This window comes from Tympanuchus pallidicinctus, unplaced genomic scaffold (assembly GCF_026119805.1).
Source record: "Tympanuchus pallidicinctus isolate F22 unplaced genomic scaffold, pur_lepc_1.0 scaffold5, whole genome shotgun sequence".
Classification (NCBI taxonomy): Eukaryota; Metazoa; Chordata; class Aves; order Galliformes; family Phasianidae; genus Tympanuchus; species Tympanuchus pallidicinctus.
Genome location: NW_026294769.1, coordinates 29,078,140 through 29,091,578, shown reverse-complemented (window position 1 = coordinate 29,091,578; position 13,439 = coordinate 29,078,140). Strand labels below are relative to the sequence as shown.

General features: G+C 35.9%; 2 protein-coding genes across 5 annotated transcripts in view; both read right to left on the bottom strand.

Annotated features, from left to right (window-relative positions):
• MYOM1 (myomesin 1) overlaps positions 1–13,439 on the bottom strand; it is a 289,844-nt gene that overhangs the window by 168,606 nt on the left and 107,799 nt on the right. The window lies entirely within an intron of this gene.
• The window catches only part of LPIN2 (lipin 2), a 38,658-nt gene continuing 25,999 nt past the window's right edge, over positions 781–13,439 (bottom strand). For 3 of the 4 annotated variants that reach the window (XM_052703456.1, XM_052703452.1, XM_052703454.1), the window contains exons 10-20: positions 13,133–13,226; positions 12,757–12,826; positions 12,564–12,653; positions 11,877–11,959; positions 10,600–10,744; positions 9,527–9,675; positions 8,959–9,045; positions 7,093–7,245; positions 6,143–6,257; positions 5,435–5,538; positions 781–5,092 (exon numbers count right to left, since the gene is read on the bottom strand). In XM_052703456.1, the coding sequence (XP_052559416.1) occupies positions 4,948–5,092; positions 5,435–5,538; positions 6,143–6,257; positions 7,093–7,245; positions 8,959–9,045; positions 9,527–9,675; positions 10,600–10,744; positions 11,877–11,959; positions 12,564–12,653; positions 12,757–12,826; positions 13,133–13,226 (1,235 nt within the window). In that variant the 3' untranslated portion in view covers positions 781–4,947. The remainder of the gene's footprint in view (positions 5,093–5,434; positions 5,539–6,142; positions 6,258–7,092; positions 7,246–8,958; positions 9,046–9,526; positions 9,676–10,599; positions 10,745–11,876; positions 11,960–12,563; positions 12,654–12,756; positions 12,827–13,132; positions 13,227–13,439) is intronic. The other variant, XM_052703455.1, reaches the window with a different exon arrangement.

Sequence of the window (13,439 nt, the reverse complement as noted above, 5' to 3'; positions counted from 1 at the left end):
ATCACAGGGCACTCCAAATACCAGAGGAAATTCTGCCACTGGAGCAGGAGATAAAACTAGCACTAAGCTGTGTCTGGGCAGAGGAAAGCTAGTGTGCACTGGTGACAGCAATGCAAGAGATAAGAGTTAAACTGCAGAAGGATCAAAAGGCACAACGTGATTTACACTTTGATGTAGATTTGCCATACATTTAATTGTGATTGAAATGGTTGGATATTCTGTTAGACTGCTAGTCAGCTGCATTTGTCCATAGCAGTAAGAGGCCAAGAAGGGTAAGTTTCTACCAAAAGCTTGAGATCCCTTTTCCAAGATGATCTCACAATAATTACCTCAAGCAAATTAAACAGCTGTCTTGGAAGACAATACTTTGCCTTGAAAGGAAAAAGTTAGCTCGGACAGAATTAGGATAAAACTCCAAATTAGGCCAGATTTGCAAGTGCTTACGCTACATCGTTGCTGGATTTTCTTCAAGGCAGCTAGTGTGTTCCCAAGATGTATCTATGATTACAGTGCATCTGTTACCTGGCATCAATAATGCACATTTAGTTTCATTATAGATATAAGCAAATATTAATATTGGCAGACAATGCAAGTCTGATTACAGCAATCATTTGTCAGCTGTATAAATACACGTAAACCAAGCACGAGAGAAAGCAAATGTATCGTTGTCCTTAATAGAGCAACTCTAAATGTAAATATAAATGCAATTTAAATAAGCCAACATTCACTAAATTAGCAATACAAAAATAGAATTCCTAAGTACAAATTGAAGAAAAAAAGTGAGTTTAAGTTTGTTTATTGTGATAACATTGTTCTCAACATCAATATGCATTGCACTGAAGTGTGGGTTACTGCACCCAAGATAGTCCAGTCTTAACAAAAACCACTATTGGTACAGTTACAGATTTGACAGCTTTAAACACACTACCTTATTAGTGATTGGGTTGCCTGAATAGTCAAATATTCCACTTCTTCACTGTAAAAATGAAACAAACTATTAAAGAGAGTTTTCCTATCCTCAAAACAAACCCAAATGTAACTTTCATCTGGAAATAATTAACACTGTAAAAAAAAAAAAATCCCAAACAATTCCATTCTATTCAACAGGATTCAACTCTGGAAACTAAAACTACTTTAGGCAAAAGTGACTTCTCAAATCCATTGTACATTTTTGACATTTCATTATGAATTTGCATTAAAGCCATTTAAACAACTCTTATTTATAGGACAGTATTTTCTGGAAGACTTGCATGGGATATTAACACAAAATCTCATTTATTTTAGTCTTTACCCTAAGCAGATTCAGTGTTTGTTTCAGAAGTTCCATAAGTAAGATGACACGAGCATTAAAACCTTTCCAGTTGAAATATTAAATAAAAAAAGGACAGGAAGCTGAGGATACACGAGCCATATTGCACATGCAGTAGGACACTGTCAGGGGTTAAGTCACAAGCATGCTTTGAACAGTAAAAAGTAAATCCAGAAATGTGAACCACTTAAAAGTTACTGATCTTTAAACCATCACAGAAATGGGTAATGTCCAAGTCACTAACAAGTTCTGAATCGCAGTGCTCCTTTATATGTTCCTGGATAGGTATCACTGACACAGCTTCGGAGATGGTTCCAACGCTAAGTGGATCTGCATCTTCAACAACACAGTCTTAACTGGGAGGTGTATGTGCTGACACACACACACACACACACACACTTAGAAAGTTCCTCTTTCATAGAAAGAATATGTTACTTGTGCTAGTTTTAAGTACAGCACAACTTGTTTTCAAACATGATTTCAGGCCACTTCTCTCAACTAAGGTAACAAAGGACAGACTAATGCAGACTCTATATCTTCCCCCTTCATATGAATACTGCAGTACAAGCCCATGGTAGCAACAAGATGTCTTTCCTTGTCAATGAAGTGTCCAGTACTCCAAACTATGTAGGTACGCAATGGCAGGTACAGTAACCCATATTCTGTACCTAAGGAGGGTTAGAAAAAGCTGAACAAAGCTTTGCATATGAGTCAAATTAAAAACAAAACAAAAACCAAACCAATCAACCTTACTTGTACCAGAAATTCTCAAGAACACTTTTACATATCACCCAAAACCAAACAGAGCAGCTGTTACAGAGATTGAAAAGCAAAATTTTTAAGTAAGCAAATTTTTGAACATCCCTATACTGCAAAACAACAGATCAGCAGAATGAGGAGCTCACTGCAGCCACATCCATATTCATGTCATCTAGAATCGCATCCATTTGGAAATACTCTTGATTCATTAACTCTCATTAATTCTCACTGCTGATCCAAGTCCCCAACTGAAAATCCAGTTTCTCTTCTTAGCAACCCAGAAAGATGAATAGAATTTCAGATTAACAAACAAACAAACAAAACAATCACCAACAAAGTAAGAATGAACAAAGATACAGCCAAGCCTTGGTAACAATCTGCACAGATTGGAATCCCACTGCAGACAAACTGTATTTTTCTCAAAGCGTTCCCCCTTCTCCAAACCTATGTAACATCAAGGCCGCCAAGAATAAGTCAGGGATGCTATGTAAGATTTTGACTTCCACAAAGGACTGCTTTAGCAGAAGCAGTTTCATCACTTCATGAAAAATGGAATCTTCACACAGACTATTACATCTCGTAATTAAAATATTATGTGGATTCTTACATATCTTAAGGTATTTAAGTGGCTTAAAAGCTCAAATCCTGTTGATTTTCAAAGCACTTAGTGATCATGAAAATGCAAATTTCTACAGAAATTGAGGGAGTAAAAGTTTAAAAAAGAAAAGATACATGGAATGACATTTGCAAGCTTCTGACATAGTGCAAATAAAATAATGCAGTAGAGCAAAATATGCTTTCAGTTGAATCCTGTGAAATCCACTTAAACACTCAGTAGATTGATGACAAGAGCAAAAATGTGCTGAAACAGTCACTGAAAGTATTGTTCTCACTGTTTGAGGATGCCCTTTAAGTCAGTTAACACGCGTGGCACACGACAGACAGGTGTATTTTCCTTTCGATCCTCATAATCCCATTCTGAAGGAGAGCTTCCACATTTACCCTGGCCCCACCCCCCTTTCTTTCCTAATGCTTTATAAAATTCCAGTATATTCCTGTGACTGTAAGAAAATAAAAGGTAATTTAATTTATTTAGCAATCTGAAAATTACTGCCCCACGCAGTTCACCAGTTGTCTAGTATTAGGCTGGTGTTACATGAGAATGCTAGGTTAAGACTACTCAGCTTGATAAAGGAAACAGTCATGTGGGTGGGGTAAAATTCCCTAAATGCACTCATCTGCATTTAGCATAACAGAGATCTTCTACTACACCCAGGCCAAGTAAGTTAGAGCAGAAGGGCTTTCATTCAGAAGCAGCCCTAGGTAAGCACTGCAGCAGTAGCCATACAAGTACCTTCTAAAGATCACTTACTCTGCTACTGGGAGTTGTGTAAAGGTGAGAGCTCAGCTCCAGAGCCTGGCAGGATCCTTGGTACACAGCTTCAGGAACTTCTTGCTTAAAAAGTGTCAGAAAAGACTTCACCCACATAAAGTTTGGGACTGAAGTTTAAACGGCTGAAGGCATTAAGCCCTAAGGGCTACAAGCATATAATTCTCACCACAGACTTGTCCTAAGGAGGTTAAATGTACTAGCTCAACTTAAAAAGCAGAACTACTCTCTTATTTTCAAGTATTTCTGGAAAGAGAAATTAATTAGCGGCTTTCACAGCTGATAAACACTAGACTTGGAATGCAATTTGTTCTCAGGCTCTGATCTGAACCTGAGGAATGACCAGCACAATGTTTATGAATAAAACAAAAGAAAAAAAAAAAAGAAAAAAGAAAAAAAGATTTTATTCTGCTCTGCAGCATATAACCATTCTTATACTCGGAATCTCATATTGAGCCACAGTTCCTTCCAGCTAGTGAAAATCTGCAATACAGAATTCTGGAAAGACCTGCAGTAGGTAATTAAAAAAATTAAATACTTTTTTTTTTTTTTAGTATAACAATTCCCTGAATATAATCTGAACATACTTTTTACTGGCCTCCATAGCATACACACATACACACCTCCATGATGAAAAGTGAAATCAAAATGCCAGCTCCCCAGCTCTTACAGAAACGTTCAAAGTTTCTCTTGATGGAAATTTAACATGAAATAGTGCAGCCTGAAAGCAACAAAAGCCACACTAATATCTGACAACAGCTTTCATTTTAACAAGCTTATGACATAGTTTAAGCACTGCATATTAAAAAAAAAAAAAAAAAAGCAGCAGAGTTAGTTTGAGCACAGACTGTACAAGAACAGTGTTGCACATGTGACAGAAGGCATATTTACATTTGAAGATGAATTTTGTGTTTTCACACTGTCAGCCTAGAAATGGCCACATATTTTCTGTATCTTAGTGGAGAAAGAGCACACTGTCTTCAGTTCTGGATCCTCTGCAAAAAAGGTCTAATTGCCCATCTGAACATTAGACCGTGTTTTTTATTAATAGGTCTGACATTCTATTTGGCAGTTTCCGTATACTTTTTGGCTTTGTTTTAGAAAATATACTAGTAAGACTAATACAAAATCATCTACGCTTACAATAAGGTCTGACTGATGAAAATGCAAAGTCACTCAGCATTTAGTTGCCATGAACCTCTTGGGTACCGTGGCCATCAATGACAGACCAATCTCAAGTGCCTTAGAACAAGTATACAAAGACAGGCAATAAAGAAACAGACAAAAAAAAATAAATCAAAAGCCCACAAAAAATTGGACAGCAGCTTTGCATTTTCTTCGTCTTACACCAACGGAGTTAAAGTGATCTCTTTAGTAAGACTTATGGTACCAGTATATAAATTAGAATCTTCATTAAGAAAGTTCTTCACATTTAAACTGAAGTCGAGTAGCTGAAAATGAAATTCCATTTCTAGATGAGAAGTATTTTTCAGGCCAGGTCTTCCATGTTAAGGTCAGGAAGAGGATCTCTCCAATAGCAAAAGGAGCTAAATTCTGGGCATGGAAATGCAGAACTCTGTTCTTTATTAAGCAGTGGGAACACATGTTCCACAAGCTCACTTAGTCTGTAATACCTACATTGAAAAAAAAAAAAAAGAAAAAACAAAAAAGAAAAAACATTATTTAACAGTCTAGTCACTGCTCAAGTGTAGCCAAAAGAGCTTTAGAAGTCTAGACCAGAAAACTAAGTACTAAGTACTGCTACTTCAGGAGCAATTTTCGATTTTATTTTGCCAGTTTACTTCCCTTTTTGAGGAGTTTCGGTTAAGTAACCAAAGCTGCAAAGTCTCTGGCAAACAAAACATGTCTTGTATGTAACAGGAGATCATAAGGAATCATCATGGCCACAACTGCAATTATTTTGTAATCTCACTCCCAAGTACCTTTTCTAACTGAAATAATAAAAATGATCTTACGAAGATTTGTTTCCCTTAGTCCTTTCTTGGATCAGTTCACCCTTTGGATTCACAGTAAATATTCTACAGTCTGGAACTCCCACTTGCATGTAGGCATATACATCCTGCAAGAAGCACGAACAAATGCACGTACTTTGTTATTTCTTTCTGTGATATACTGGAAAGCATACAGTAAAACTGTCTCTGAAAAGAAACAAACAAGCAAACCTCCCAAAAGTAGACCATAACAAAACACTTCTCTCTCAACCCCATAAGCCTTGTTCTCAAGCCTCAGACCACAAATATGCACCACCAAATCTATATAACACAATGCTACTTCCCATGACACTGTTCCTCTTTGGAATACCTATCTCCCTTGCTCAGTTACAATAACTGTAGAGAAAGTACAGGAATTGTATTGATAGAAAAAAGATTCAAGACTCAGGAAAATCAAATACCCTTAGTTATGATGCAAAAATGCTGATAAAGAATTTGGAAAGCTGCTATATCCTGAGAATATTAATACATCTGTGTAATAGTTCTCCTAGTAGTCCTGGCAGCCTCCATTTAAGGTATCTGCATTTGGACTTTCACGACCAAACTCAGAGAAAGACCAGTGTCCTGCTGTCATATTCAAACTTAAATAGTCACAACAATAAAAGCCTATTTCCTTTCCTTCCCAAATATTTCATGCATTTTAACCCTTCAATTAGAAAAGCTCAGACTTACATTGGGCCTGTTTCCAAAAGCAGCATAGAAAGGTTGTTTACTGGGAGCAAACAAATTCTTGATATCATTTAAACATTCAATTTTGAACTTTTCAGGCTTCTTTTCTATTACTTCCCTAGAATAAAATTTGAATAGTCAATCTTTAAATCATGAGCAAATAGTGGGTATCCTGCACCCATTTATCTGATGATTGTGTTCTCACTGATTTCTGTTTCTGCTGTGGCTGGTTACGTAGACATTGGTAAATACTTTTCCAGGGATGATTCAAGAGATAATAAAAGAATAAAAGATTGTTTTCCAACATCTACAGTAGAAACAGGTGAATAAACTGTACCTAGATTAGGTAAGTGTAATGAAATTCACAGCTTATGAATGCAGTTTGGGAATTGACTATCTGGACCAAAAAACTGAAGGGGGCCTGCCAAGTGACGACAGTGGACGTGGCTGTCATTGTTAGCCATAACTTAATGGTTTGGTTTTAATTAAAAAAAAAAGAACTAACAAAAAGGCTTTTACATTATGAGCACTTCTCATCAAGAACAAGCAGATGGCAGTTCAAAAGATTGGTTGAATCAAGTGATAGCTAAATATTCTTCTGCAGGCAGTCCTGTATAGAATGCTCCTCATACTGCAAGATCAGCAAATTGCACTGATAAGAGCGGAACCTAACAGTAATCAGTCACAGAATTGAGGAACAAAGAAAGTAGAAAATAAGATGCTGTGTGACTGATGTTTTGTGCTTTGCAGCCACATCTAACACATCCATAGAAACAAAAGTGAAATTCAGATAAATAGCTTATTGCTAGAGGAACACCCAAGTCTCAGTAGCATATCTAGCACAGAGCAGAATGTTTGGTTACAACTATAATGATTAGCATCAGAAATCTTTTAAATTTGTTTCTTTCTCTGAGATGGGGAGCAAATAGATGTATGAAATCCCACACGCTTACCTATGAAAGGCAGAAAATAAACTGCTCGGGGACAACATGAGAGGTCCCCTGGGAAGAATTGTTCCCTTGTCGTTCACCCAGTGCAGGTATCCTCTAGTCATATCCGCCATTCCAATGGCACGAGCAGAACAGTACAGAAACTTGTAGCCATTTCTAGAAAAGAAATACCAACTTTGTTCATTTTACTGTTGAAGACATTCTTTGTAAACACAAATATCCTGTTGCAACAATGTCACTAGATTAGGTACAGACTTGTGGTAAGCTGCACCACCTCCCAGGAAAAGACTGTTCCAGTGTTCTGGTATCTGAAAAGTACATTATAGTTTGAAAACATGGCTCTATCAAAATTAAGAAGTGCAAAAAAGAACAAGAATAGTAATAGTAAGATTACGTATCTAGACAGACTAGACTGCACTTAGATAAACACCACATTAGTATCTCCCAGTTTCTTGCAGCCCAGATATAGATGTTAGCAATTATTTATTTGCATTGCATAATATCAGATACCAGATCTCCTGTCTTGTTGGTTGGTATTTTTCAGATCGTTACTAGAACTTGCAGCTCAGAGTGAAGGAAGCACAAAAAGTACTCATTGAGCCCCATTTTTTTTTTCCTGAGGACTTCATAGCCATCTCTTAAATAGATTTGTAGACAATTACAGCATACACAAGAGACTCAACTTTTTAATGCAGATTTTCACAGATCTGATTCTATTTGGCAAATAATTTCCAAACTACTTTTCGATCATACATTGAACACAAAACAAAGTTCAAGTTTTCTGCCAAGGGGCCTCAGATGAAACACAGCAAAAGTCAACAAAGGATTTCCAAGGCCTCAAAATTATTTGAGGGGCGTGGGGAGGAAGAAACTTTAAACTAAGCTTTGAACTAAAAAACAAAAATAAAATTTGATTATTTGAAGGGGACTATGGAATGGTTTAACAGCTGACTGTGATCTTCAGTAGCAAGTCTTATTTCTGGCAGCTCTATTTTTTAATTGTTAAATAAAGGACCTAATCTAAATGAGAAGATACAAAGTAGGCTTATTTTGCACAAAGTCATTGGACATAAATATTACAAGGCTATATACCTCTTAAAAGAGCAGTACATTTACAAGGGTATGACTCACCACACTTCTAAACTAAGCATACATCTCACCACTGCTGCAACAAGAAAGCTATCTTCCCTCTCCCTCCTCCCCTCTTCTAGTCACATAAGCTGCCTAGGCAGGTCCTGCAGATTACAAGGTGAGCGTGCACAGTTGACTAATCCAGACAGCAGATGGGGAAACTGCTGTTTTGCTGGGTTGTGTCAGTTTATGTCAGAAGCAGAACAAAGTGAGTAGCACAAAACTTGATCCAGACCACCAACCTTTGTCAGTTTTTAATTAGGATTGTTTCAGAACATGGAATCAAATCCTAAGGAAAGTTCACTTGAGTTTGGTAGTGAATGTGTTAAAACAAAAAGTATCTAGATATTGGGATGACATTGTTTAGGTCTGAATTCACACAGGGCCATGTTAGTAAAGGCTTTGAGATTAACTTGAGTTACTGGAAACAAACATATGCATGAGTGTTTGAGAAGCTGTTACTATTAGTACACTCTTGTAGTCACAAAAATGCTACATAGCTTTAAAAAAAACTCAAATGCAGAATCAGAAATTTGAGAAGAGCAAAACTGGTGGCTTCCATTCCTGTAAAAGGGTACACCTGAGGGACAAACCTGGCTTTGTTTGCTTTTGACAGAAGTGATTACTTTCCATCACTTAGGCCAACATGCGAAACTATTAACATCAATTCAACTACCTGCCCCCATTAATTCCTAAATTCTAGAAAGGGCCTATGTGCTTCATAGATTACATACTCACTCATTTATGGAATGATAGAGTTTTGCAATGCCCTGATGAGTCCAGTCCTTGCCAAGCTGAGGGAGTATCTGTCCCAAAGCATCAGACCTAAAAGCAAAATTGGAGATAGCTGAAACTAAGCGTATGAGTCTTGTTAAAGACAGCCATTAATGAATAGACAGTTTGCAAAGAGTATTTACAGAAACACCTCTGCAAAAGGTCTTAGCCACTTTGAAAGAGAGTTAGTACCTATTCCACACTGAGCCATTAGTGGTAGCCATACAACACAAGTCAGTTCCCAAGCTTGCACCGTATGCTTGCTAAACCCAGACAAGTCTGACTATAAGGGCAGTAGTCACATGATGAACATTTTAAAGAATAATGCAAGAATGCTAAAGACATTTTCTAATTTGCTGTAAACACAAGTGTAAATTTAAACCAAAGCAAGAAACATTTCTCATAACTGTTAATAAATGTTCTTCAGTAGTCATCTTAAATCAGGCTTCTTTGTCTTAATTTGAAAAGACAGCATCAATAAAGCAAAATAATGTATCAAATACAAAGAAAAGAAAGGAAAAACAGTATTTACTTGGTTATCGTTCCATCAATGTCTGATATGATGATTTTGTCATCCCAGTTCCAGAGATATATTGTTCCTGCACAACGGCAAGTCCCCTGATACTGGGTTGTGATACTGAACACAACATCATTAGGGCCATCTCTGAGCTTCAACTTTGCCTTTAGGATAAATCAAAATAATTGAAAATATAAATTAGTGTCACTACAGAATTTTTAGAGTCATAAATATGCTAACAGAAGAAAGTTGCAGGTTCTTCCTCATCTGTTCTGATCAGCTCATCAAAAAGTGAACCACGGTTTAGTTTAACACCAGCACTGCTCTGATGGTTAAGTCTCCTTTTTTACTGGGTACACATCTGTCCATAGGTTCTACATTTGCTTACAGCAGCACTGGCCATAGTAATATCAAAAGATGTTACTTAATTCTTGCTATTACAGTATATTTACAGTATTAACAACTAAGTATATTTGATATTATACTATCATACAAATAAATTATCTGCTTACTACATTTGTACGCAACTGATCACACAACACTATTTCCTACCTAGCGGGTGCTTTTTTCAAAATGCTTACTTGATGAGGGCCATATATTTGGATAATAGTAGAATTAACTTGTAAATTAATTTGAAATGAGTAAACTGCCCATCATCCTTGATGTATGTTATTTGGCTGTTCAGATTCTAGAATACCCAAACTGCAGAAAGCAATAACGTCACTCGTTTGGAAACATCTTAATACGAATGTTTGCTTATAGAACTTTATAAGAAATAATTATTTTTAAAATTAAAACCCAGAATCATGATTATTAATTAAAAAAAAGAAAGAAAGAAAGAAAGAAGTTGCCCAATGGAAAATATTTTATGTTTCTTTTGAAATTCAACTGTTACTGTTACATTTCAGGTGTCCCCGTTCCTTTTTTTTTCCTACTGTTAGAAAAGTAATCCCAGTATCACTCCTGATTCTGTGAAATGTTTCTATGCTAAGCTTCTAAAAAGCAGAGAAAGCCAACTTTTAGAATGAGAACAGAGAGTACAAGAGGACTATGATGCATTAACAGTGCAAGGAAGGCGCGCCACTTACGATTTGGTCAGAAGACAGCCGAAGTGACTTCTTGTAAGATGGAACGTTCCCGTGAGTTGGATGCTCTACTGGAGCAGAATCTAATTTCAAGGATTCCTTTAATTCTTGTGATGCTTCATCACTAGATGAATCATCTTCTGGGGGTCTAATATGACACCAAGAAGAAGAAATTTAAGCTGCAGAAAATCCTTCTTTAATGGTACACGATTCTTACTCCAGATTAATTTCTGCTTATATCAAAGATTTACTACTAGCATGATAGAAAAGATTAACAAAGTCCAAAGACTAGCCCATGCCCAGATGAAGTCAGTATATGCCAATTAGCAAATAAGACTTGTAATGCATGCTGCTATTGGTGGAGCTCTAAATATTAGAGCATAGTGCATAGTCTAGCTAGCTCCACAAGAGTTTAGTAGAGACAGTGTCAAGTGGTCACTAAAGGTAGACTGCAGATGGAAAGGGATACTGAGTGAGTAATGGCTTTGTTTTCAAGAAAAGCTGCTACGCTTACTACATATTTTAAACTGTGTGTGATACATTAGTGGAGTAGCTCACCTTTTAAAGTCATAGATTTATTTTTCTGCTAATCAGAGATTTCAAGATTAAAAGCAGCATTTAATCTCTCTGAATCTTACAGCATACTCAGTTTCTTAAATTTTTAAGACATCAACAACATTTACAAATATCTTAATAAAATCAAAGGCGAACATGAGTATACACAGTGGGTTATTTAGTCTGACAGTTCTGTGCTAAATATTGCTTGTTTTCAACTACAATCTTGGGCAACTTGTGTACTGTAATTAATGCTATTTTATTGTTTCAAATATTTCACGTTACAAAAACTGCAGATGTTTTAAGTTATTCAAGCAACATTAGGATTATACAAAAAAGAATGACAAAAAATATCTCAGAAACAATCCTACTATACTTAATAAGTTGCAGAGCAGTGGCCCCTTGCTAAAGGTTACCATATATGTCTTTGTTATTCTGTCAGTTACATCAGGATTTGAGAAGTAAAAACAATAGGATTTAGGAAATAATTGTAGTGTATTTCTAGTTCCTACAATGTCTAATGCCATATAATTCTGCTGAGTTGTTTGCCAAGCATATTTGGCTTCTCTTCAGTAGCTTAAAAGAAAAAGTTTCTTCCCACAGTAGTAATGAATTCTTCACTCAAAAAAACACAAAAAACCCAACAGCAACAAAACCACCAACATGAGAAAAGAGGAAAAAAATCATCATTCAGTCCACAAAATAGTCTTCAGACAGGAACACACCTACTATTAACTTGCTCTTTTATAGTTGCTGGCAATTCATTTGCTCTTTGCGTCTCAGACTTCCCCTCTTTTGCCTCTGGTATCTAAAACAAGATGATAATAAAGAACAGATCAACATTTTAAGCATTTTAAACCAATCCAAGTGAATTCATAATCCACACATAAGCTAATAGCTATCAATGCAGTATGCAAGCTATACCATGACTCAGAATCGCTCTTTCATTTGATGAATTCGGCATGAAAGGAGCAGTGAACTTCTAAGCTTATAAATTTACTTTTTTAAAAAATATCTATTTTTAAGACATTTCCAATGTTTAGAAAGTTTATTTTAGTCTAAAATGTGGGTGTTTCAGCATGACATCTATTATATGTCTACTTATCTATTTGTGTATACATTCCTAAAATATATTGCAGTGACTGAAGAGTAGCTTTGACAAGTGCCTATGGTTTAGAAGAATTAAGAATACTGTGCATCAGCTAAATAGAATAAATGATTGAAGGAATGGTGAAAAAAGATGGTAGTATTTGAGACTAAATATTCAGAAGTAGCTACACTACAATGAACAACTACCAGCTGACAATCAGTGACAGTTAGACGTGCAGTGTTCTGAGGCACATCTGGCAAATTAGTTTTATCATCTTTTAGTAGTTACAGAAAATAAAAAATCCAAATCAAGTCTCAGTTACCTGTTTAGTCATACTTTCTCTCTTGCGCCAGAACCACCACCTTCCAGACTTCTTTGGCATCTTTTCTTTGACCCAAGATTCAACAGTAGCCTGAAAAAATTTGCAAGTTATTAATTTTGTGTAGAAAAACAGAATAAAGATAACATGCATTATTATCTGCAAAATCTTCAAAGAAGTAAACATTTCTATTTACCTTAGGCAAACTTTTCTGAAATACTTGCAAACTCAAAATCATTGGAGCAGCCAATGCCCAGTTATAATACCTGTTTCAAAACATGTTGGGAAGTTATTACAAAATGTGAATAGAAGTAAACAGTGTGCAAACTGCTTTCTCCTCAAAGAAAATACATCCATTTGCAAGCAACAACTAATATTAAAGCTCGTTACAAACAGAGTTACTTTAATGTACACAATTCAGCATCAGAGCTGAAAAGAAATATTACTTTTGTTAAATGTAATCCAAAAGTTTAATTCAAAAACACACTGGAAGCTGAAAAGTGCATTCACTTTATGTGCTAGGTTTAAAATAAGCTTTTCTGTGAACTAATTGTATGATACAGATAATTTACCTGTTATAAATCCTTATTACCAAATTAGGATTGTCTATGAGTCCAGGGTTTTCAGCAAATTCATGATAAGTAATAATATGCTCCATGAACTTTTCTGCAATCGAAGCAAATTTAAATTAAAGTTAGAAATATGAATTCCTAAAAGGTCTGTTTAGTTTGCGTCTAGAAAAATGTTTTCTGTCATTTCAGAACCTTTGCTGATTTTGCAGTATCAAGCCATTCTAATATGGCCTACATGTCAAGAGTCTTGTGGCTGCTTGTCCTCTCAGTAGCATGTAAAGCTTTGTACCACTTATTTACACCCTAT